Raw genomic sequence first — 27,707 nt, 5'->3', positions numbered from 1 at the left:
GGCTGAGTGAGCCACTAAGGAGACAAAGTTTATTTCCCTGGTAGGGGTGCCACTTCTGTTCCTCTTACTTCACCCTGCCTGGCCCCCAATGCATGATTAGTTAGCCAATGATGGGTAAGATTCCTCAAGGGAGGGACAACTTAAGACAGGCACGATCATGGGGGCCACCAGGGAAGGACTTGGGGGACTATAGCAAAAGGGGGTGGTAGAACCTTGCCCCTCGGCTTTGATATAGCCTGAGTCCTCAATTCTGTCTGAGAGAAGTCTCCTAATCTCTTGGCTGTCTTACTTCCGCTGTCTGACTTAATTCTGAAACAATGAGAGAGGGCGGTGCAGCCCTGTGCAGGAAAGGGCGGGTTCCCCGGGGCAATCAGGCCTAAGAAAGAATACAAAAATCCTGTGAAACCCGCTTTACTAAGAATGCTCTCAGTTTTCTGATAAAGGTCCAAGCAGGAAATGAGTTTGTTTTCCTTTAGCTAACAGACCCTGACTCAGAATAAGCCCTCATAGTTCTTTGTATGTTATTTATTGTTTGATCCTTACTGCCTGGCAATGATTAATGAGCTTTACCTGTGTTCTTGTGCAAACTGACCCCAATAAAAGCTTATTGAGGAAAAGAGTCTTTGCCCTTCTCTTTTGAGAGATCGGCCACCTTTCCTCCCCAAGCAGATCATGTCTTGGTAGACATATTCTCATCTGTGGTGAATGGGGGTGGGGAGGGCCCTGTGGGCGGAGCCCCCCACAGAAATCAATATAAAATTATACTGTGAAATGCCACATAATTAATAGAATATTCCAAAATTAAAATAAACTCTTTTGTTTAAGCCATCATTACTTTGGATTTTCTGTGACTTGCAGCAAAATCTAGCTGCAAAATGTGTCTTAGTAAATATAGATCTCAATCAGGTTATTGCTGTTTAAATCACATTTCAAACATTCATTTCCTCACCACAAAACTGCAAAGCATTGATGACAGAGTGCAGTGCTCTCATTACAATGTGGGAGAAGAATAAAATAGAATATCTTTTTTCTTATTTACATGCAAAATATGTTTTTTAATATTTTGCATTTTTCAGAAGCAACACTATTGGACATAAAGTAAATAAAACCAATGTTTTCAAATATAACTTTAAAGAGTTTATTAGAAGCATCTCCATTACCAACTAAAAACAAAACCAGCACCTCAACACCCTTACTTTTACTGAGACATTTGTACAGCATGAAAAGAACCAAGCAAAAATAAAAGACAATTATTAAATGTCTCAATAAATTTCAACTGCTATATAGCTAAAAAGTATATTTTTGACCACACTGACATCAATTCCAAAATCAATAACAAAAAGATACTGAGATTATTCATTAATATTTGAAAACCAACTAACATACTTCTAAAATAATCCACTGGTCAAAGAAGAAATTTTTTTAAAGTTTGCAAATATTTCAAATAAATGAAAAACAAACTAAAAAATATAAAAAATTGTGGTATGTAATTGGAACTGTGGTTAGAGGGAAATATATAACTTTAAAAGGCTTACACAGAAAGGAAGTTTAAAATTAATTAGTTGTGTTTTTATATAAAAATCTAGGGGAAATAAGATGACCTCTAACTATGCATCATCATCAACAACAACAACAACAACAACAAAACAAAGTGGACAAGCAATAGGAAAAAGTGAACAAAATTAAAATATGGTCTTTTAAAAATTCAGTTAATTTGATGAAACTCATTAGAGTAATTGAGAAAAAAGAGAAAACACAAATTTTCTATATCAGAAATCACAAGAGAAAATATCTAAAGGGCAATGTTACTTGTATATATGGAGTCAAATGTTAGGAAAAAATATAGGAACAAATAAGATAAATACAAAAAAAAAAAGCATAATGTGCCCTGACCGGTGTGGCTCAGTGGGTTGGCCATCCTCCTGCAAGGCAAAGGATCGCTGGTTTAATTCTTGGTCGGGGCACATGCCTGGGTTGTGCACCAGGGCCCCAGTTGGGGGCATGCAAGAGGCAACTGATGGATTTTTCCTTTGCACGTTGATGTGTGTCTCTTTTTTTTTATACCTCTCTTCCCTTCTCTCTAAAAATAAATAAATAAAATCTTTTTTAAAAAGGATAATGTATTACACCCAAGTGTGGTTTATCCTCAGAAAACAAAGTTATTTAAATAATTGAAAATAAAAAAATGTATTTTTAACATATTGACAGAATAAGTAGAAAAAAATGAGCATCACAACACTTGAAGAACCTATTCATTATGAAAACTTTGGAAAACAAGAAGTAAAAAAGAACTTCCTCAATCTAATTTTAAAAGCCTCCTTGAAAACATTTACCTATAACATATTTGATGGGGAAAGATTTGTCCCTAGATCAGAAGTACAGCAAAGACACCCACACATTCCATTTTTTTTTACACTTTACTGGAGATCTTAGCCACAGTAGAAGGCCAAAAACAGAAATTGAAAAAATGTAAAGATTAAAAAAGTTAATGTAAAACTGTATGTACATTATATAATTATACATGTATAAGATTCTAATAAAGCTAGTTTTAAAGTCCTAGAACTAATAAGTTAGGTTAGCAAAGCTGTAGGATATAACTTCAGTATAAAATAATCAATAAAATTTCTGTATATTTTCCACAAACAACTAGAAATTTCATAGTCACATAAATAGGCACAATTAGAAAAAACAATATAGGTCAATATTTTACATTTAATAATGTCTCCAAAAAATAGTGAGGAAACTGCATTTTGGAGGGTTCTAATGATAATGGGACTAATTCAAGCATCCCCAGAAAATAAACTACTTTCAAAATTTAACAAAGAATAATGACAATATTTAGGAAGCAGTTTAGAACATTCAAGATCCTCTAATCCTTCCTATCATTTCTTCACCATTATAACTTATCCTTATTATATTTAGTATCATAAGCAACATATCATCATTTAAAAAAAAGCAATAATCAAAGATAAATAAAAATTAAACAATCAGTGCTCAATATTATTAATGAGCTACATAAGATGTCATTTGTCTTTATTTAGATTAACCAGAAGAAAAGGCATGGGCTTTGGGAATGTGATCTTAGGAAGCAAGGCTAAGAGAGCAGGAATAGAAAAGGAGAGAATGAGGAAAAGTCCATCTAAGTATGTTTCATTGAGATGGCTGTAATGGCTTCATTCTGCTGCGACCACAAATTTGTCTACAGAATACTTAATCAAATTGTCCTTGGATGGTCAGGAAGCTGAGTTCCAAAAAAATGGTTGAAGTTTGCTCTTGTAAAGGGGGTGACTACCTTCATTTTAAAGGTCATTTTATGGATAGCTTAAGGAAGAAGCTGGTTAACATTTACAGATTTCAAAATGTTGACCAGGTCATTGAGTTCTACCTATGAAGGAAATACATTTTTGGTGGAATATGAACTTAGGATATAGAAATCTACATACTTGTGCTCATTCTAAAGTAATTCACATTCCTCTTTCCATAGTTCTTTGTCTCTAAATATCCAATCTTGCAGCATCCAGATCCTTGAACGGATACCCAAATAATTTGCTGCGGCTCAGGCTATGTAGGTCCCGATCTCTGGCACATCTCTCATACAAGATGGAAATGAATTGTTTGCAAATATGCTCACTGGGACATTTACCATTTCCCACTCTATTTAGGTCTTAATCTAATTGGAGAATAATGTGGAACAGTACATTTCTTTTATTCCAACTAGAATATTGAGAGGAACTGCTCTTGAAACAAGAGAGCTTTTCTTTCTCTAGCAGCCAGTTTTAGGGACCCTCCATTTGGCCATTTGTGTGAAGTGATTGAGAAATATTGGTGCAATAGGTGTAGGTGCCATGGGGATCTGGAATCCCTGTTTGTGTTATTGACTTGAACTATCTGGATCTTTTTTTAGCTTGTTCCCAGATATAGTATTTGGGTCATCAGATAAATTAATATGCCCACTTGATCTTACAATGTTGTGGATCTAAACATATGCAAATTATGAACAATTATTCACTCAGTAACATTGTAACTTAGTGTTTTCCAGATGCATGCTCAACTCTGCAAGCATCCAGTAGCCCACTAGGAGCTGAAACAGAACTCTAGGGGGTCTGCAATACAAATCTTTGATATTTGTCAGAGATTGCACATGAAACCTACTCTACCAAGAATATCTTTAGTTTTGTTATATTTTAATGATCGTAAGTGCCAAAGAACAAGGCATCTTGTATCACATCCTGCACCTGCCACAGTGCCCTCCATATACAGCATCTCCTGCCTATGACGTCCTTGTTGTCATCAGATCACTCATTGATTCAGTTCAACAACCATTTAATAAAAGTTTACTGGTGTCACTTTTGGGATAACTATTTTGATATGTGTTCCTTCCAAATCAAAACCTGAGAGAAAAATTTGAATGCAAGTAGTTTTCAGAAATGATTGTGGAAGCAAGACAAGGAAATGGAGAGAGTGAGATGTTATCAAGTTTGCTGCTGTAGACAGTTGGGCTTGATTTTCTAAGACATCTTCCAAAAATTGTCCAACGGAAAGATAAGAGGCTGACTCCAGTCACTGACTGGATAACGGATTTTCTAATCCCTGACCATTTGGTCCTCATTTTATAAAATCTCAGAGTGTATTCTAAAAATAATAATGAAAACAGCAAATGCACTAGGTTTTGAGGCATGATAAGGATATGGCAAAACACCTTCTCTAATGACAAAGAAAAGACTGAATAATAGCATCTAATAAAACCGATGGATGCCAAGACCTCAGGCTGAACCAGGGTAGGATGGAGGAGATTAACATGGAGACAAGACCACATTAATAAATCATTCTAGTGTAGTAATTACAAACCAGTGTTTTGCTTATCTTCTCAGGCCTTAAATTATTAAAATCATGCAAGTAAACTTAGTGATAAATGTAGGGGTAGATCACATATGACAAAGCAAGTGTGACATTAGATTAGGAAATATTGAGATAGATGTTTAGCACTTAGATTATGTATTTTGACCTGGGGATCACAGATCACAGCTTATATTTGACCATTTTTAATTATTTTAAGAGCTTAGATTTTGAAGACACCAAATTTATTTTTGGATAAATTCTATGTATAAAGCATTTAAAATTAAAGCAACTTACATTGCTTCTGGGTTCATTATGCAGACGGCTCCTGGGCACTGGCATTTGTCAAGGTCATCATAAGCTATCCCCATACTCAGGCTCAGTAATTGAGCTATAATAACTGAAAATGATTCCATACTAATGGTTTTAGGGTGCTGGAAAAAACCATACATGTACAGTCACATTTTAGGAGATAATTCATTTACTGGGAAAATAGTGTTAATTATTAGAAATAGTCACATGACAAAATGGAATAGAGGCTTCTAATATATTAACCGCAGAAGTGCCATCCAAGCCCTGACTGGGGCAGCTTATGGATTGAGTGCCAGCCTGGAAATCAGAGGTTCCCTGGTTCTATTCCCAGTCAGGGCACGTGCCTGAGTTGTGGGCCAGTTCCCCAGTAGGGGGACCAGTGAAAAGCAACCACTCATTGATGATTCTTTCCTTTCTCTCTCCTTCCCCTCTTTCTAAAACTAAATAAATTAAATAAAAAAAATAAAAAAGAAGTGCCATCCATGTTGGACTAATTTGTTATAGGCACCATTATCAATATAAGAAAAATAGAAATAGTGAAATTTGAAATTTTACCAAAATGTAAATGTAGGGTTCATTTGGTGACATCAGAGCAAGATAAAAATTGCCCAAGTAATATAATTATGCCTAATAATAATTACAGTCATGTTTGTATTAACAAATTATTAACAGATCATGCTCATTTATAATTTGGTTAGAGATGATATTTTACATAAATGTTTCACACATTTTTAAAAAGCCATAAATTAATATATAGAATTAATTTATATTATGGTAATAATGACCAATAATGAGAATGCCTCTTTCCATATATTTAAACTTTATTTTCAAAGCCAAAATGCCTTTATTATTTTTCTTCATAAATATAAGATGCTTATTATAGCAAATTTTGACCATACTAAAACATACATTTGAAAAAATCCACGTCATGCTAGCTCTTCAAATATATCTAATAACGCTTATATAAATATACTTCAAGGCAGATTTCTAGGAATGCATTTTGATATCTTCTGTTTGCTTCTCTAATTCAACTCCCCATCATTTTCCACCCTGCTCTCTAACTCAGAATGACACCAATGGATTATGTCAAAAGTATCTTTTGCCCCCTGCTTTACTTTCGTCCAACAGAGATGAGAGGGTGAGAAAAGAGCAAGTTGTTTATTACTGTCATTGTCAGGAGTCCTGCAACTGCCTGAATCCTTGAGTGGAGGTCTCTACAGTCTGTCTGTGACCCTAATGGAATAACTCTGTCCTTTCCTTCAAGCCCGACTGACAAATTAAATATCTGTATTATAGCCCTGAGATAGTGCAAAGTCCTTACATTTTGCATACACATCGATAACAGTCACTTTATCCAATTACCACAGTTGAATGTACCATCCATTTTCAAAGAGAGGGAGAGAGAAGAAAAGAAACATAAGAAGATGAAGAGGGAGGAGGAGGAGGAAAAGGAATAAAGGGAGGGGAGGAGAAAGGGGGAGGTAGAAGATGAGGGAGAATGAAAGCAGGAGGGGAGGAAAAATGTTTGATTCCATGGAAAATAAAAAGAAAGATTCTGCTAAATGTCAGTAACGTAATAGGATATTGTAAATAGTGATATAACAAATAGTAAGGTGGTATATTATTAGTATAGTTACTTTTGTTTTCAGGATGTTGTAGAAAAGGCTAGGTAATGATTCAAGGCCACTTTATAATTATTTCTCTTTCTCTATTAGTCCTGTTCCCTCTTATCTTACATAGCTTGGTAAAATGAAAATAGCAGCATCCAAAAAGTTTCACTTTATTCATTTGTATAAAAGCAGTCCTGCCCTGGCTGGCGTGCTCAGTGGATTGAGCACGAGCTGCGAACCAAAGCATTGCAGGTTTGATTCCCAGTCACGGCACATGCCTGGGTTGCTGGCCACGGCCCCCAGCAACCGCACATTGATGTTTCTCTCTTTCTCTCTTTCTCCCTCCCTTCCCTCTCTGAAAATAAATAAGTAAAATCTTAAAAAAAAAGCAGTCCCTTGTAATCCCATGTGCAATTGCCCTTTTATCCCCTGTCTTCGTACTAGCATATTTATTCTGGTTTTTCCTTTCATTTATGTGGTATGGTCAAAAGATGCAGTTTGTGTTAGAGATTACATCCCTTTATGTTCTTTTCGTGGCAATCTCACATTAGGCTTCCTTCCATCAGTCAGCTAGGGCTGCCATTATAAAATACCACAGACTGGGATGGCTTAAATAGCAAAAATTGATTTTCTCACAGTTCTGGAGACTAGAAGTCCAAGATCAAGTTGTCAAAAGGTTTGCTTTCTGGCAAGGTCTTTCCTCCTGGCTTGTAGGAGGCTGCCTTGTCACAGTGTCCTCACATGGCCTTCTTTTGTTTACGCACAGAGATAGTTGTCTCTGGTGTCTTTTCTTCCTTTCGTAAGGACTCCAGTGCTCTCGGATCAGAGGCCCACTCTTACAACGCACTTGAATCTTAATCACTTCCATAAAGGCCTGATCTTCAATATATCGTCACATTGGGTTAGGGCTTCAATGTATGAATCAATTTTAGGAGTATGTAATTTAGGCCATAACAGGCTAGTATGAAAAACTTGAAAAAGATACATACTGGAGTGTGAGAATTTCTTACAGGATACTGTTATGATTACTCCTGTTTTGAAAATGATAGAAAAGTTTGGCCCATGTGTCCTTTATACATGTTCCTTGACAACCCTTCCCCTATTTTCCCACATTATCCCTCTCCTCCCTCCCCTCTGATTACTGTCAATTTGTTCTTTATTTTGATGTCTCTGGTTAAAGTCAGGGAAGGGTAGAGTGGGGGGAAGTGGTGGTGGGGGAATGGGGATAACTGTAGTTGAACAATAACAAAAAAAAATAGAAAAGCTAAAATTATATTTAGCATTGGAATATTTAAATATTTTATATAAAAGTTTATAACTAAGCAAATAAGTTTCTTTTCATGAATAATAGTTGCTTGGGGCAATACTTGTCAAATAACAACAGCAGCTGGCTTTTACTAAGGTTTCTTATGTGCCAATCACTAGACTGATAAATTTGCGGGCAAATAATTATTGATATGTCCTTTATTGTACAGCATATGATGACTTACTATATATATGCTTGCCATGTTTGCTTTGTAAAAACTTCTTCTAGTCTCTAATATTAAAAATCAAGATTCTATGTACACCTTTTAGATAAAGCTTGTTAATACCATTCTGACTTGCTAAATTTTGGTCTGAGAAATAGTTATCTAAGTATGATTATTCCTTCTAGTAGACCTTTAAGTGTTTGATTTGTGAGTGTTAGGTATATATAAGTTCCAGTTAGTAAAATTTTGTTTCATTCTAACTGAAGAATCACTTAAAATTTGTATCTATTTTACAGGAAGAGCATTTGGCTACTTTATACCATTGATATATCAAAATTCCTTTGGTAATATATTCAGTTCTTTTTCTTACTCCTTATGGATAAAATTTCTGTGGCATTACATATTTGTTTAGAATTTTTGAGGAAAAAACAATTTGATAAATTTTATTTTTAGTATTTGAAACAAATATTTTTGTTTTGATTATTGTCTTTTGAAATTATTAATAACATTTTATATATGTGATGCTTTCATGCCTTTTAAATAATTTTGTTTTATATAAAATGCACCATTCTAGTTCCAGCCAAGATGGAACTAGGCATAGGTAGAAACCCTTCGCTTCCTCACACAACCAAAGGAGGATAACAATCAATTTAAAATCAGTAAACAGCCAGAAGTGTGAGAAAATCAAACTGCATAGAACTCCAACAACTGCAGAATTACACAGTCAAACAGACCAACCAGACTAGTAAGGTGGCCAACAGGGAGAACCTGCAGCAAGGCAGCAGACTGTGTGAGTGGGGCTGGCATAAGGGAAAACTGAGACTCAGATCTGACTGTGGATATGGCAGTTGCCTCAGAGGGAGAAACTCCCAGTCTCACATGAGAGTTCATTGGAAAGTGGGCTAGAGATGAGCAGAGAAGCTGCATTGTTCCCTTTTGGACCCTCCCCCACAGGCAGTGCAGCAAGGAGGGTAAATAGCTAAGGCCCCGCCCACTTACAACTTAACAGGTGCCCCAAAGAGAGAAATATGGCCCAAATGAAAGAACAGAGCAAAACTTCAGAAAGAGAGCTAAGTGATGAGGAGATAGCCAAACTATGATGGAGAGTTTAAAGCCCTGGTAATCACAATGTTCACAGAACTTATTGAGCTTTGTTGAAAAATGAAAGAACAAATGAAAGATACCCAAAATGAAATAAAGCAAAATATTCAGGGAACCAACAGTGACAGGAAGGAAACCAGGACTCAAGTCAACAATTCGTAACAAAAGGAAGAAATAAACATTCAACCAGCACAGAATGAAGAAACAAGAATTCAAAACAATGAAGAGAGACTTAGGGACCTCTGGGACAACTTGAAACATTCCAATATCTGAATTATAGGGGTGCCAGAAGGAGAAGAACAACAGCAAGAAATTGAAAACTTATTTGAACAAATAATGAAGGAAAAGTTCCCCAATCTGCTGAAGGAAATAGACTTCCAGGAAGTCCAGGAAGCCCAGAGAATCCCAAAGAAGTTGGACCCAAAGAAGAACACACCAAGGCACATCATCATTAAGTTACCCAAGATTAAAGACAAAGAGAAAATCCTAAAAGAAGCAAGGGGAAAGGAGAGAGTTACCTACAAAGGAGTACCCATAAGGCTATCAGCTGATTTCTAAAAAGAAACCTTGCAGGCAAGAAGGGGCTAGAAAGAAGTATTCCAAGTCATGAAAGGCAAGGACCTACATCCAAGATTACTCTCTCCAGCAAAGCTATCATTTAGAATGGAAGGGCAGATAAAGTGCTTCCCAGGTAAGGTCAGGTTAAAGGAGTTCATCATCACCACACCCTTATTATATGAAATATAAAGGGACTTCTTTAAGAAAAAGAAGATAAAAAATATGAACAGTAAAATGACAACAAACACAACTATCAACAAATGAACCTAAAATAAAGGAAGAAAAACAACAAAAACAAAAACTAAGCAAACAGCTAGAACAGGAACAGAATCAGAGAAATGGACATCACATGGAGGGTTTTCAGTGTGGAGGGGGAAGGGAGGAATAGGGAGGAAAAGGTACAGGGAAGAAGCATAGTTGGTAGGCATTAAATAGACAGCGAGAGGTAAAATATGGTATAGGAAACAGAGAACTCAAAGAACTTATATGTACAACCCATGGACATGAACGAAGGGGTGGATAATGCTGGAGGGTTGGGGGATGTAGGGTGGAGGGGGGATAGAGGGGAAAAAATTGGGAAAACTGTAATAGCATAATCAATAAAATATACTTTAAAAAAGAATGCACAAATTTCAAATGCCTTGATGTGGTTTAATATATATACATATATAGAATATTTACATGCATACACACATTCATATATATAATTTATTTATAGTATTGTATGCGCATACATATATACACATATTTGTGAAGTGTGTATGATACATATCTGTGCAACTACTACACTGGGCAAAACATAGCATATTTTTATTACCCAAGAAGTTCTCTTCAGCAACCTTCCAGGAATTACCTCCCTGTAATTTGTGACTTCTATTCTAACTTTGAATAAAATGGTGTATTTTACCTACACATTAAAATGGCATAATAAAGTCAATATTCTTTTGTTTCTGATTTATTTTGCTCAACATACAGTTTTTGAGATCTATCAATGTTGAGTGCATAATAGTAGTTTTTTGTTTTTGCTTGCATTATGTGAATATACTACACATGTTTATCCATTTCATGGATAAGAGGATGCAGTATTGTTAAAGATATCAATGTCCCTCAAATTTGACTAAAGATACACTTCAAAATCAATAAAAATCCAAGCAGTTTTTGTTGAAATTGACAAGCTGGTTTTAAAATGGAAATGCAGATAACTCAGAATACCTAAATCAGTCTGCAGTAGTGGCAGTAGACTTTACACTAACATTTTTGATGATTTATTATAGAACTAGTTATTAAGACAATGTGTTCTTGTTAGAAGAACGGAAAAAAATGATGATAAAAAATCCAGAAAGATGGGGATGAGTAGGGCGGGGAGTGTGGTGGGGTGAAAATGGAGACAACTGTACTTGAACAACAAAAAGAGAAAAATAAATAAATAATTAAAATCAAGACTTTTTTTAACAACAACAACAAAAAATAATCCAGAAAGACACTAGAAATATGATGCTCTGATTTAATAACAGAGGCACCACTAGGGTACGTACAGTAGGGAGGGTGGTGGGTCCTTAACATCAGAAGGCAGAGTTTCAAACTGTTGGCTTCTAGTGAGTATTGGCCACTGCTGATTTTGCAGTGAAAAGGTCAGGCAATGATTATCCCAAAGAAATGTGGAGAATAAGAAAAACGAATACTAGAGAGCTCTTCTCTGGCTGCTCCTCTCTCTGCAGAGACACTATCCTCCCCATGAACCACACACTTTCCAGTATATGATGGTATTTCCTTCCACTTGGTAGCTAACTTGCCTAGAGAGAGAATGAGTTCTGCTCTGCTTTTTGATAATGGATGAAGGTCCTTCTTCACATGAGAGTTTTATATTTCTTTGTTGCTTGTGACTGGGTAAATCAGACAAATGCCAGCTTTTGAGACTAGGTCATAGCTTGCACATAATCATAAGCCACATTTTCCAAACTATGATATGTGAATATTAAAGTTCTCTTCATTTGATTGAGTTATCTTTTTATGTCTTCACTTAGCTTTACCTGTTCAATGAAATAAGAGTACTATGCATTGCCTCCCTCAAACTCCAACACACACTGTACAAACACACACACACAAATAAAAAAAGGGAAGCTCTCTGTGTCAGAAAAACCACAGCATTGTGAAAGAGGGGCAAAAACATATCGGGTTTAAATATACCAAGATTTTCTACTATGATAAATAATACCAATTTTAAATACACCAAGATTTTCTCTAAGAAAAATAAGGAGAGCATTTCATTCTGTTATTTTTCACCTGTGCTCCACAAAACATTTTAAGGTAATTGATAAATAGTTTTGAAAGTTTTATTTTAATCTGGGTCATAATTATGTTACCTACAATAATTAAGAAAACATACAAAATCTAAGCTTGAAATTAAAATCAATAAATTAACAAATAAATGTTAAGCACAGGAAAATTCATGACCATTTTATAAGACTAAAATCGATCACTACATTAACTTTCTAAAAGAGTATTTTGAACTCATGAGAAGAAAACAGCAAAAACTTTATGTGTATTAAGTTCAGTATGGACTTGCTATAGTTCAAACATTTGTCTCAGTGGACAACAGAGACAGAGATCATTAGATTCATTATGCGAATATGAACATCCTTAGAAATAATTCAGAAAGAAAATATCTAACTCTATACCATCTAAACAGCATTCTATTTATATGTCTCAGCCAAGCAGATGATACCAACCAGAGCAACACTTCCTCCATATTGTCTATCGCACATCTTCCCTTGAAAGGTTGCACCAATATAATTTGCTTTTTCTCTGTAACTTAAGTTTAAAAAAATCATAATCATATAATTTTGTAAAAATAATCACAATTAACATTTAATTTGCTTAATCTATATTTTTTATATTTATATAATATATGCATAGATATTTTCATCTAACATTAAGGTAATAAAGTATAGGAAGGGACAATATGTCTGCTTCTTTTGAAAACACTAAAATAGATTTTAAAATAAATATTGATTATAAAGTGTATTCTCAAATGGAATTTCTTAAATGAAGATTCTGTTTTTTGTAGTAGTCATTAAAAATTAAAATATGTTTTAAATAATCAAAATAAGAAAATTAAATCAAATTTCTCAAAATTAGAAAAAATGAGGCAATATAGTTGACAAATAAGCAGAGTCACCTTATGGATTAAAGTTTCCATAGAAACTTTAATCAGATAGAATTCACTTGCCAGAGTCATGAACAGTTATGGCATATAGGTGGGGCAGAAAATAACATAAAGGATTATTATTTTTAATTATGCATATTATTTTATTTAATATAATAATATATAGACTCTGGACATTGATTTGAAAAGTAAGCTTATTAAACAGAAAGGGAGTCATAGTTTTAAAAGCAGCGCAATGTGAATGTGGTATGTTGGAGATGTTTAAATATATAATAGGGTTTCTATTTCTTTATTATTTTTATTTTATGGAAATAAAGCATAAAAAGAAACCCAAATTACTATATTCATAGAATTCTGTTCCATTTCTTCAAACAGATGTTTTTAATATTTTTTGTATAATTAGGGACATTATGCTGTAAGGCAAAAATCATACAGTAATAAGACTGAAGAAATAAATTTGTAATACAAACAAATAAGTAGAATGATAATTCTAGAAAACCCCTATGGTGAAAAATAATATTCACACAATGCTGTAGGTAAGAAAATCTCATGAGAATATTTTTCCCTAAAGACCTGTCAACTGTCAGAAATTAGTTCAAATATGGATATGTTCTCTTTGTATAGGATTCAGTAATGCTAATACATGCTTACACAAGTAAAAATGCCATATCATGTGGACGCAAAACAAGATAAGATCTTTTCCATCTTAAAAATCTGTGTAATAATTGATTAGCATCTCCAGTTACTGGAATTTTGTTTTCATCTGTCCAAAGTTCCAATGAAGACAGAATTATTGTAATATTAAATGAAGTAAAAATCTAAAATAGAACACATAAATGAAATAAATTCAAATATCATGGTCTAAATAGATTTCAAAATTAAGTGTGAAAATAAACACTATACTGGTTACAAATGTTAAACAATTCAACTTTAAGTCTGTTTTAAATCTTATAATACGTGCTACTATGGAACAAGTTATCATTAACATCTGACAAGCTCATACTTAGGCACGTCCTATGTCAAATGCTTTATTTAATTTGATCCTCACAATAACCTGTTTTGGTATGCGCCAGCGACTTTTAACCAGTGTGCCACGGCACACTGGTACGCTGTAAGAGGCCCACTGGTGTGCCACAAGAATTTTTAAAACATACAACATTTGACTATTTAGTCAGGTACACTGACTTCTTTTCCCTTAGATTGTCCAACAAAAAATGACAACAGCCAACACAACAACAGCTGTCTGGCGTGAATAAATAAAAATTATGAGTATACCATTTTTTTGTCGAACTGGCAAAAAATAGATTTTTTTTGGTGCACCACCATAACTTTAATGATTACTTTGTGTGTTATAAAATGAAAAAGGTTGGAAATAGCTGGTTTATACAATTATTATTATTTCTATTGAACAGTCAGAAAACTGAAAATTACAATGGCTACATAATTTTCCCTATTCACATAAAATGTGTTTGAGGCAGTGTCATAATAGAAACTTGGAATTTTTTAAGTATACAAGCAAATGCAAAAGTACTAAAAAGCAAATACTTACAGCATTAGTCAAACTAATTAACTGGAAAATTTTTTGAGTGACAATAGCTGTATCAGAGCCCATATGATGATACTGAAAAAGATAATCACACATTTTAGATCTAAACATATATTGCTTAATATTTAATGAATGTTTAAATTTTAATGTAGTGTTTAAACTGCTCATTATTAGTTGTTTAACATTAAATATTATAAAAATATATATATTCAATGTGAGAAACGGGCTATATAAAAGGCACAAAAAGACACGATAAAATCCCCAAAACAGAAGAGGAGGAATACTTCCAAACTCATTTTACAAGGTCAGCATTACCCCGATCCCCAAACCAGACAAGTACACAGCGTAAAAAGGAAATTACAGGCCAGCATCTCTGATGAACATAGATACAAAATCCGCAATAGAATGTTGGCACACTGAAATCAAGAGCACATTAAAAGGATCATGCAACATGGTCAAGTGGGATGTATTCCATGGATGCAAAAATGGTTAAACATTCACAAATGAGTTAATGTGATACACTATGAAATGAAGGGAAAAATCATTAAATTATTTCAGTTGATATATAAAAAATCATTTGACAAAATTCCAACATTTTCTCAAAATAAACACTCTCAATGAAATACATATATAAGGAACATACCTTAACACAATGAAAATCATATATAACAGGCCTACAACCAACATTATAATCATAATCAATGATGAGAAATTAGAGTTTCCCCCTACAATCAGGAGCAATACAAGGATACTCAGTCTAACCACTTTCATTTAGCGTAGATTTGAAAGTCATAGCCAGAGAAATTACGCTAGAAAAATATGCATTCAAACTGAAAAGGGAGAAGTAAAACTGTCACTGTTTGAAGATGCCATATGTTATGTAGAAAACTCGGAAGTCTCCACCAAAAAACTGTTAGAACTAATAAACAAAGATGATAAAGTTGCAAGATAAAAAATAAATATGTAAAAACCTATTTCATTTTTATGAACTAATAGCAAACCACCGGAAAGAGAAATTCAGAAAACAACCCCATTTACAATGACATCAAAAATACCTAGGAATAAACTTAACCATGGAGAGGAAGGACCTGTACACTTAAAACTACGTGATATTAAAGAAAAAATTGAAACAAACCCCACAAATGAATGCAAATATATTCAATGCTCAAGAATTAATATTGTTAAAATGTGTATACTATACAAAGCAATCTACAGATTTGATGCAACTCCTACCAAAATTCTAATGTCAACTACGAAAGAGCAAAGTCATAGAACCTTCAGGACTGGGTGAAATAACCAGATAGTCTGAGAGATTTAAGAGTAAATCAACTTCAGTGGAAAAGTGTTTGACCTCAGTTATATGTGAAATTTTTGAAAGGCACACTCAGAGACCCAGAGAATAAATTGTTGGTTGTCAGAGCTAGGTGAGAGGGTTTGGCAAAATAGGTGAGGGGAATCCAAAGGTACAAACTTTCAGTTATGAAATAAGCCACGAGGATGTGATAAACTATAATGGAAACTATAGTTAACAATGCTGTTTTGCATATTTGCAAGTTGCTAAGAAGGGAGATCTTAAAAGTTTTCACTGGAAAATAAAATTCTCTTATTATGGATGGTGACAAATGTTAACTAGACTTATGGCGAGTATGTTGCAATATATACAAATACTGAATCATTATGTTGTACATATGAAACTAATATAATAATGTTGTATGTCAATCATCCTCAATAAAAAAGAGAGAGAGAAAGCTATTCAAAGCTTTAATCAGGAGATTGATACAATCTGATTTATATATTAATATATAAATGTCCTAGCTTTATGAGATGGAATTAAAGTTTTTTGTCTTTATAAAATGAATTGGGAGCTTTCTGAACAGTTTAGGACAGTGATTCTTGGATTTTTGTTTGTGTCAGACTCATCTGGAGAATAAATTTTAGAAACTTGGATTTATTGAAGTTGCAGGATCTTGGTGTCTGTTTATTTTTTTAACCAAATTTTCTAGGTTATATTTATTTATATCAATGAATGAAAATTACTAGATTAGAATACAGAGTAATTATCTGCTATTAAGAAGTGAGATAAAATGTAACTATAAGCTCAAAGTTCCTGGTGAGTTTTAAAAGGCAAAAGATTTATATGATCTGAAGAGAAACCAGAGTATCCTGATGAGATTTAAATGGTAGTTCTTTAATTATCTTTTAAGTTTCTTCTACAGTAATTGATATATTTGATAAAACTATAAAACAACTATATTCATGAATGCAAATGCAAGCATTCTAAATATTAGTCAATAAATTTCAGTGACATATCAAAACAATAATGTGATGATGAGGCAAATTTATTTTTCGGTATACAAATTTCACCATCGGTGAAGTATGTAACATTATCCATTATATCAAGAAACTGAAAGAGAAAATTTGCATAGTCATGAAAATAAGTGCTGAGAAAGCATTTGATAAAATTCAGCAGCAATTCCTAATAACAACTCCGAAACAAATTGAGTAAAATTACTTAAAGACCGAACACAATGATAATGGCAATATGAACAACTAAAAAATTGGTGGTAAACATTACTTAAAATGAAAAAATCAGTTAAATTAAAATTGGGAAGTGTATAGCTCTTCCCTCCATTATTTAATGTGGTAAGGGAAGTTTTAGTGAATGCAAAAACATAAGAAAAATTTTTAAAAACTGCTGTAAACACTAGAAAGAAGAAATGGAACTATATCTTCGAACTTATATTTTATACTAGAACACACATGAGGTTCTAGTAAAACTGTCATTATTAAGAGCAAATGTAAGGTGGCTGGATATGGAAGCTATCTACAAAAATTAATGTTTTTCTCAATCAATATGAAAAATGTATTTATAATACTGAAAAGTCTAAAGTACTTAGGAGTAAAAATAAAACAAGAAAGGCTATATGCCGGGGTCCAGCCTCAGCAGGGTCTCAGGGTCCCCGAAGGATGCACGGCTCAGGCCAAGCGAATGAAGTGAGACACCGGGTGGGGTGCCGGAGGACAGCCAGGCTCTCTGGGCCCGACTGACTCACTGAGAAAGATCAATCTCTATTTTCATAGGGGAGGTTATACAACATTCAATGCATAGTGTGATTACTAAAACAGAAACAGTTACTATAGAAATAACTTCAAAAAGTATAGAAGGTTTTACAGATCAATCATGTTAAACAAAGAAATAACCGAAAACTACAGGAGGTCCCACGGATCAACCATACTAAACAAAGGTTATTTGGACCAACAGGGTCATTGATCAGACAGCCAATGAAGCTATACAGGCACAGACTTTCAGGTGCCAATTAGTAACTAGGTGTCTATTAAGATTCTAGGGATTGGTCTAAGTTAAAAGGGTGCAAGGGGTGATTTATAGGTCATATAGAAATTAGCTATTGTCCACTGAGGTTAAATTTGTCTAGGTTAGGTAACTGGTTTCCTGCCTAGGTCTTTTGATTTATACATCTTGAGGGGGGGCATGTTTTGTATTTGTTTCGGTGTATTGAGATTATTATTTCCAACTAGAGCTCCTTGCTTCTTTACACTCCTGTCCAGGGTATGAGAGGGGTAGTGGCTCTAATAAATCTTAAGCTTGTAAGTGGTGACTCCTTAAGAAACATTCCTAGCAACAGCTTCCTCCAGTGTTCTGGCAGTTGGTTTGCCCATAGTTTAATTTTGTCCTTAACTTCCCAGGTGGGGGAAGCAGGCAGCATTAGGGTTGCTAGGGGTCTCTATTCTGTGGTCAGCAAGTCATTTCACACAGAATCAGAGACATCATGCAGATTTTTTGTTATAACACATAGGTATCTAAAAATCCCACCACCTATTGCTAGTGGGGACAGGCATACAGGAGGAGATAGACAGGAGATCTGGCCACAGTCGCCTCTGCTGTGCAGATGCATCTCATCCGACCCGACTGTGTCAAGGGTCAGCTGTTGCTTGGCTCCCAACAGCTATAAATCTTTGTTTTAAAAAAACTAGAGTAGTCTTGTTGAAAGATGTAGAATCAATCTAAACCACACATACATGTTTTTCTTGGGTAAGAAGACTTTTATCACAAACTTGCTTATTACCCTAAATTAGTATTGTTTAAATGCCATGTTATCAGGAAGTACTATAAAGGACACATGGACAAAACCAAGGGGCAGGGTGGAAGCAAGGGAGGGGGGTGAGTTTGGCTGGGGTGAGGAGTATGGTGGAGGGAAAATGCAGACAACTGTAATTGAGCAACAATAAAATAATTTGAAAAAAAATACCATGTTAATTAGAGTCCTAATTTGGGTGGGAGGATTGAGAAAATAATTTTCATATCTAAGAATAAGATCCTGAGAGAAAATGTGCAAGATAAGTATGAGTAAGAACAGAGTGGAGATTTGTCTGCTAGACATCATTAAACCATAAAGCCACTGTAATCTAGTCAGTATGAAGCCAGTTTATAAATAGACACATAGGTTAATGGGACATCAAATAGAGAATTCAATTACATCTGAGACTTTAATATCTAATCAGTGGTGCTGGCACAACAAGCTATTTATCTAAAAGAAAGTAAAAATAGACACCCATCTAAGCTAGAGTTTATCCTATGCCATATATAAAAATGCACTCCAGGTATATCAGAGTTAAATGCAGACAAATCTAGAAGACTACATGTACAATATAGGAGTTAGGAACATGTTCTTAATTAAAGCTGTGAACTCAAAAACTATTGAAAAATATGAAAGCATATTTGAATATAAGAAAATTAAAATTTTGTGCATACAAAAACCCCCACAAATAAAATAAAATCAGTTACCAAAGGTAATGCTTCAATATTTTATTGCAGGTAATAAACCAAGCATGGATATTTTTAACATCTAAATATTTGTTAAAAGTTGACAAGAAGGCAAAAAAAAACATTAAGAAAATGAGCAAAAGGTGTAAGTTGTCAATTCAGAGAAAAGCAAATACCAGTAGCCAATAAACATTAAATTTTGTATAAATTCATTATCATTTAAGGAAATGAAAATGCCAATGTGGTATAATTTTATACTCATTAAATGGAAAAATTAAAAAGAAATATGAGGAAGATAGTACTTTCAGTTTTAACTTAGAGTTGTAAAAAGTTATAGCCTTTTCACAAATCAATAAACAGAAGAGAAAGCCCACAAACTTGTGTCACTTTATCAAACACTGAACTTGGATATCCAATCATATACTGTGCTTTCCTTGTTGCTACTATGTATAAAACCGTGGTCCAGTCTAACATTTGTATTTTAATTGTACACATTAAAAGTCACCTATTCAAAGACATAACTAAAAATTCAAGCCCATATCATCACTTTTCATTAGTGCTTGGGCTTTTTCATTAGCAAATAAGCATTCCTCCACACTGAAAAATAAAGCAAGACAAGGAACAAACAGACTTCTTTCTCTTAGCTAACACACCAATATATTGTTTTCATTTAGCAGGCACTGCATATCAATGTTTCAGTCAATGACAGACCACATATATGATGGTAGTTGCATTAGGTTATAATTGCCTAGTGATGTTGTAGCCATGCACTACTCTCATGTTTGTAACAATGCTTCTATAAACAAACTTACTGTACTGCCAGTTGTGTAAAAGTATAGCAAATACAATTATATATACAGTACATAATACTTGATAATGATAATAAATATGTTACTGGTCTACGTATATATTATATATTTTTATCATTATTGTAGGATATACTCTTTCTACTTATAAAAAGTTTGCTATAAAACGGTGTGTCTATTCTGCCAGCAGCAGCAGCCTTGGACATCTCATATTTACAGTGTCCCTTAACTGGATCATTTTCTCTTGGTTTGCCATAACCTTGCATTGTTTTGTGAATTTAGTGTAGCCTAAGTGTACAGTGTTTATAAGGTCTATAGTAATCTGCAGTAATATCCTAGGCCTTTACTTTCACTTACCACTCAGTGGTTTGGAGAGCCCTAACACCACTAGCATGTAAAAAAAAAATGTACAGAGTTGCTTTCTGCCACATGGAATAGAGATGAGACATGACAGGTGAGACACCCTGTGGACCAGCCAACTCCAAGCAAAATGGCAGGAAATTTTGTGGTACTCGAACTTTCCCTCACCCTGCTCCCTTCTCCAGTGTCACATGGTTTACTCTGGAGGAGACTGCAACCCATTCCCAGTTTCTTCCATCAAATCAGGGATTGCAGAGCATGTCTTACTTGGAATGTTCTAACCTGTCTAAAGGTCGCATGAAAGGCTGGGATCTAACTTACTTAAGTCAGATTTCAGGTATCATAAAGGAAAAGCCATTACTTGTGAAATTTTCAGGGGGATGACAGATAGTCAGATGTCTGGGGCAGGAGATTGCAGGTGAAGACAGACAACAGATCGTTTAAAGCCCTGAGGAGAACCTGGGGTGAGACTCTTTGGAAAATCAAGATATTCAAAAGCAGCCTTGTAGATGGCGAAGTTAAGAAAGCTCATCAGGACACATGCTTAGAAAAGACCTGAGAACATCCTAAACTTCCCCTCAGCTGACCCCTAAATTGTGAGCAAGGCCAACTCATCAATTAAGGACTGCCCTGCGCAGGGCCAATCTGCAAAAACTGCAAGAGGTGTTTATTTTTTTCAAATGCTGAATTTTCAACAAAAAGCACCAGATTCCTTTGTTTGATGTGTTATAGCAAAAATATTATAATAATATAAAATGTTAAAAAATGAACATTTATCTCTCTCAGTTCAGGAAACTATAATGCCTAAGACAGAGGCTCCAGCAGATTTAGTGTCTGCTGAAAACCCTCATGCTGGCTCATAAATGGTCATCTTGCTAGCTTCTTCTTGTGTCCTCAGATAGCAGAAGGGTGAGGGAACTTTCTGGATCACTTTTACAAGGTCTCTAACATCCTTGACAATAGCTCCACTTCAATGACTTAAGCCATTCCCAAAAGCCCCACCCTCCAAATAGCATCACATTATAGTAGGTTTTGATGTGAGTTTTGCAGGAGAAACAGAAACATTGAGTCAACACAAGGTGAACAAACAAACAAATAAACAAACATGTCCTAAAGGGACAAGATAAATAGGGAGAAACCACCCTTGCAGAAATGCAGGGTACCAGACAGTCTTTAAAGTATGTCTAGAGTATGCTCAAAGAGCTGAAGGAAAACACTAAGGGAAATCGGGAAAAAACATATAAACAAAATGAGAATATCTATACAAATACAGAAATAAAAAGAAATTAAATAAATTCTGGAGCTATAAAATGCAATAATTGAATTGAAAATTCACTGGAAAGATTCAACAACAGATTTGAACAGGCAGGGTAAAGAATCAGTAAACTTGAAGAGTAGACAGTTTAAGTTATGGAGTCTAAGGACCAGAAAGGAAAAAAAGGGATTTGTAAAATATCATTATGCAGAAGCAATATATGAATTATTGGAGTCCGAGAAAAAGAGATTATTTGAAGAAACAAATAATTACTAGTACAAATTGACATAAAGCAAATGAATCAGAATATACTTACCAAATTTTTTTCAACTACAACATGCATTTCTATATACTGAGAGAACTCTGTAAGTGGCTGAAAAAAATCCACATGAAAATTAAAGAATTACTTAAATATTTAGTGCTTATCACTACTTCATTAATTCAATGTTGAAAGATTCAATTTCACACATAAAAATAGAATCAGATAATATAAGCAAAACTAGGTACCAAAGAATCATTTGCTGAGTATTTCCTTTGTCACCTCTTTTACAGCTGGTCAACCATTTAATTTACTCAGAAAACAACTTTCCTTTACCTTCCATTCTCCATATTCTCATTGGTTTTAAGCTATTTATATTATTCACTTTTCTGAATAAAGCTTTTCCATTGATTCCCATTACAAAAGGTGTGAATTTTTGTTTGCTTAATGCTGTGATTATGTCTTATATGTGGTATGGTTTTATCTATGATGCTGAATGTGTAAGAACCCATCTCTGTGTTTAGAGGGGTGATATTTCATCTGAAGAATAAAGTTAATCCTTGTATAAATCACCTCAGAAAAAGGTGAGCAACAGAGAATCAAAATGACTGACTTTCTTAAACTGTGCAATAGATATCTCAAAGTATAAATTCTGGGTATGATGTCATCCACCTAAATTATAGTGGTTAGGTTAGGCCAAAATATGAGCCCAGATGAGATTTAAACTCTGGTATATCATTTATGAGACTTCAACTCTGCCAAAAATGGGGATAAAGAAAGAATTATTGTATTTACTATAAGGCAATATTAGTTTATTTTCATAGTTATTTTTACATGAAGATTATCTAAGAGGAATGCACTAGGAAAAACTTGTAAGACAGACTTTGCAAACTCTTTAAGACTATAGTATAGATAACTCAAAATATCTTGTTACTAAAATAGCATACTATCTACAAAAAATGGATAAATATTTAGAAGCAGAAAAAGAGGATAAAATGTAAGAAATTGAGGAAACTTTTATAACATTGTGTTTATTTTAATGTCTGCATTATTTTATTTCTTACATTAAAGTTTAAAACTATACCATTTTAACCCTGACTGGTGTGGCTCAGTTGGTTAGGCATTGTGGCACAAAGCAAAAGACCACCGGTTCGATTCCCAGTCAAGGTACATGCCTGGGTTACAGAGTCACTTCTCAGTCAGAGTGCATATGGGAGGCAGCCATTGGATGTTTCTCTTTCACATCAGTGTCTCTCTCTTCTTTCTCCCTCTCTTTCCACCTCACATAGATGAATCAATCAACCAATTGGTCCTTAAAAAATAACTATAGTTTCTTAAAACCATCATCCTTAATATAGTAAGTGGAACATTAAAGAGAGAATAAGAAATATGGGATTTAATAGAGGTAGAGATCAGAAAAGTGATGGTTATACGAATTTAAAAGAAAAAGTTGAGAAAGATCAGTTAAACAAGTTTAAGGCTGATTGATCACTCATTTTTCCCCACTTTAATATTCTGTTTCTTGGCCCAAGCCTTGGAAATTTCAAGGTTTTGTTAAAAAAATACGGATGAAATCCTGCTATGGTCTGTTATTTTTTATCATTTCTATTCAAAATTAAACACCAAATGTTTCATGATAGTTTAGTTATAGGACTCCATCCTTTCATTAAAGTCCCTAAACAAGGAAATAACACTACTTTACAGGAGGATAAACATAATCGCTTAAATCAGTTGAGATAAACAATGTATTAATGGATGAAGAGTTCAAAGTTATTTCTTCATTTTAACCCACATGTGTTAGTTGTCTAACATTCACTGAAGTAATCCTTGTTTGTCCTTGTTTATTAATTCATTTAATGAATAATAAACTTTTATGGGAAAAATAAACTATTTATATTAGCCGAATAAATTTATGACAAGGATGCATTTTTCAGGAAAGCTGTTGGAAGATGAGCAGATGGTATATTTCACATGACCTCAAAAGCCATCTTATGGAGTAACAGAATATGGCTATAGAAGAAGACAAAATGCTTAGATATGTATTATATAAATAAATATAACTTTGACTGCAGTAAAGTTTGCTTTGGTCTAATAAATATTAAAGAATTGGAGGGGACTTCTGGCCAAGATGGAGGCATAGATGGATGTACTTTGCCTCTTTGCACAATCAAAAGAAAGACAACAACAAATTTAAAAACAAAAGACAACCAGAACTGTCAGAAATACAAACTGTATGGAAGTCCAACATGCAAGGAGTTAAAGAAGAAACATTGATCCAGACTGGTAGGAGGGGTGGAAACAGGCAACCAGGGTGGGGAGGACCCATGGCAAGGTAGAGGCTGGAGAACAGGGGCAGGTGAGGCGATGGCTGGTGGACCTGGCAGTCCCACATTCACATGCAGAACAACTGGGAGGAACAACTGGAGAGTGAGACAGACCTTGCAATCCAGCGTTCCAGCTCGGGGCAGCAGGGCCTCAAAACCTCTGACTGAAAAAATCTGTGAGGGTTGAGGCGGTGGGAGAAACTCCCTGCCTCACAGGAGAGGTCACTTGAGAGTCCCACAGGGTCCTAGAACCTACACAAGCCCACCCACTAGGGAATCAGCACCAGAAGGGACCAGTTTGCTTATGGGTAACAGAGGAAGTGACTGAAAGCCAGCTGAGAGTTGAGCAAGCAGCATTGTTCCCTCTCGGACCCCTTCCCCACATATGCAGTGATGTGGGTTGCCCCACCCTGGCAAATGCCTAAGGCTTTGCTCCTTACTACATAACAGCTGTGCAGATACAAACCCCCCCACACACATATGTACTTTGTATATATGTATATGTGTGTGTATATATACATATACATATATACATATATACATACATATATACATATGTACATATATACATATACATACATATGTATGTATATATGTATGTATATATGTATATACATACATACATATACATATGTGTGTGTGTATGTGTGTGTGTGTGTGTATATATATATATAATATATATATAGCCCTAATGAAAGAACAGATCAAAGTTCCAAAAATAGAACTAAGCAATGAAGAGAGCCAACCTATCAGATGCAGAGGTGAAAAAACTGATATTCAGGATACTCACAGAAATGGTTGAGTATGGTTGCAAAATAGAGGAAAAAGTGAAGGCTATGCAAAATGAAATAAAGGAAAATGTACAGGGAACCAACTGTGAAGGGAAGGAATCCAAGACTTAAATCAGTGATTTGGACCAGAAAGAAGAAATAAATATTCAACCAGCACAAAATGAAGAAACACAAATTCAAAAAAACAAAGAGAGGCTTAGGAAACTCCAGGACAACTTTAAATCTCCCAACATCCAAATCATAAAGGTGCTAGAAGGAGAAAAGGAAGAGCAAGAAGTGGAAAATTTATTTGAACAAATGATGGAGAACTTCTGCAATCTGGCAAAGGAAATAGACTTCCAGGAAGTCCAGGAAGCTCAGAGTCCCAAAGAAGTTGGACCCAAGGAAGCACACACCAAGGCACATCATAATTACATTACCCAAGATTAAAGGTAAGGAATCTTAAGAGCAGCAAGAGAAAAGGAGACAGTTACCTACAAAGGAGTTGCTGTAAGACTATCAGCTTATTTCTCAAAAGAAAATCTTCAGAGAAGAAGAGGCAGGAAAGAAGTATTCAAAGTCATGAAAGGCAAGGACCTACATCCAAGATTACTCTATCCAACAAAGCTATCATTTAGAATGAAAGGGCAGATAAAGCACTTCCCAGATAATGTCAAGTTAAAGGAGTTGATCATCACCAAGTCCTTATTATACAAAATGTTAAAGGGTTCTATCTAAGAAAAAGATGATCAAAAATATGAACAGTAAAATGACAACAATCTTACAACTATCAACAACTGGACCTAAAAAAACAGAAACAAAAATGAACTAAACAAACAATTAGAACAGGAACAGAATCATAGAAATAGAGATAACATGGAGGGTTATCAGCGGTGAGGAGGAGGAGGGTAATGGGGGAAAAGGTATAGGGAATAAGAAGTATAAATGGTTGGTAAAAAATAGATAGGGGGAGGTTAAGAATAGTATAGGAAATGGAGAAGCCAAAGAACTTGCATGTACGACCCATGGACATGGACTAAGGGGGATAATGCATGTGGAAGGGGTAATGCAGGGCACAGGGGAATAAAGGGAGGAAAAATGGGACAACTATAATAGCATAATCAATAAAATATATTAAAAAACAGAATATCAATATCTAAATGTAAGTGTATAAGGAAAAGTAAAAAAAAAGTGAGATGGAATGAGAAGAAGAGTTTTACTGGAGAGTAAAGTGAGTTGAAAATTCTAAGGAGGTTTAATTTTATTTCACCATTAACATTATACTTAATAGACTGAACCCTTTCCTCCTAAGATTAGGGCAAGATGGGGATATCTCTTCTCACTTTTTCAAAAAGTATACTGGAGGTGCTAACCAGGACAATTAGGCAACAAAAAAAAATGGCAAGTTATCCTAATTGAAAAGGAAGAATATAAACTGTCTTTATTCAAAGTGACATGACCTTCTACACAGAAAATCAGAGTTCAATAAAAAACTAATAAACAATTTCAAAAAGTCTGCAGAATATAAAATCAGTATACAAAGACTGATCATTTCCAAACACTAATAATGAGAAATGCAAATTTTAAATAAAAATTACATGTGCAATATATAATAATAAATAATAAAACTTGTAGAAATAATTTTAACAAAATAAGTTTACTTGATGACTTGAAAACTGAACTAGGCAAAACAATACAGAAAAATATTAAAGAAAATCTAAAACCAAAGAGCTATCCAATGTCCACAGATAGGAAGAGTTAATATTGTTAATTGGCAACATTCCCCAAATACATCTACAGAATCAACACAATCAGATGGCTTTTTTAGGAAATTGACATAATTTTTTTAAAAAAATGACATAAATTTTAAAATTAATTTGGATACTCATATTAATAAGAATAGCTAGAACAATGCTGAAGAAAGAAGAATGCACACTTACTAATTTCAAAACCTACTTCAAAGGTATAGTAGTAAAAAAACCCAAAAAGTATGGTTCTGGCATAAGAGTAAGCATAAAGATCAATAGGATGTAATTGCAATTGTGGAAATAGTTACTAACATTTATGATCAACTGATCTTTGAAAAAAAGGCAATGACAATGCAGTGAAACAAAAAATAGTCTTTTTAACAAGTGGTGTTGGGAACATTAGATATCCATATGAAGAACAATGAATTTAGAATCTTGCATCACCCCATATAAAAATTAACTTCAGTTGAATCATATATCAAAATGAAAGAGATTAAACCATGAAACTTATGACAGAAATATAGAAATAGATTTTGTAGCCCTGGTGAGATGGTTAATTTTATCTATCAACTTGACTGGATCACAATTCTTGTATACATATATATATATTAATGCGTGTGTATGAGTGTGGGTATATGTGTATATATACACATACATACATACATATATTCACATACACACATGTTTACATATATCCTTTTGGTTCTGATTCTCTCAAGAAATATATACCTTTAAAAAAATAAAAACTCCACTACTGTAGATGCAGATCAGAGCTGACTGAAAACCAAACCCAGAATCTCATTC

General features: G+C 34.3%; 1 protein-coding gene across 1 annotated transcript in view; it reads right to left on the bottom strand.

Annotated features, from left to right (window-relative positions):
• The window catches only part of ADAM2 (ADAM metallopeptidase domain 2), a 92,597-nt gene that overhangs the window by 51,835 nt on the left and 13,055 nt on the right, over window positions 1-27,707 (bottom strand). The window contains exons 5-9 of the mRNA XM_045821797.1: window positions 22,119-22,175; window positions 14,602-14,673; window positions 13,704-13,870; window positions 12,616-12,697; window positions 5,134-5,270 (exon numbers count right to left, since the gene is read on the bottom strand). Coding sequence (XP_045677753.1) covers window positions 5,134-5,270; window positions 12,616-12,697; window positions 13,704-13,870; window positions 14,602-14,673; window positions 22,119-22,175 — 515 coding nt within the window. The remainder of the gene's footprint in view (window positions 1-5,133; window positions 5,271-12,615; window positions 12,698-13,703; window positions 13,871-14,601; window positions 14,674-22,118; window positions 22,176-27,707) is intronic.

The sequence above is a fragment of the Phyllostomus hastatus genome, unplaced genomic scaffold (assembly GCF_019186645.2).
Source record: "Phyllostomus hastatus isolate PE091 unplaced genomic scaffold, TTU_PhHast_1.1 phas_scaffold_46, whole genome shotgun sequence".
Lineage (NCBI taxonomy): Eukaryota > Metazoa > Chordata > Mammalia > Chiroptera > Phyllostomidae > Phyllostomus > Phyllostomus hastatus.
This window is presented reverse-complemented; position numbering and strand designations above follow the sequence as displayed.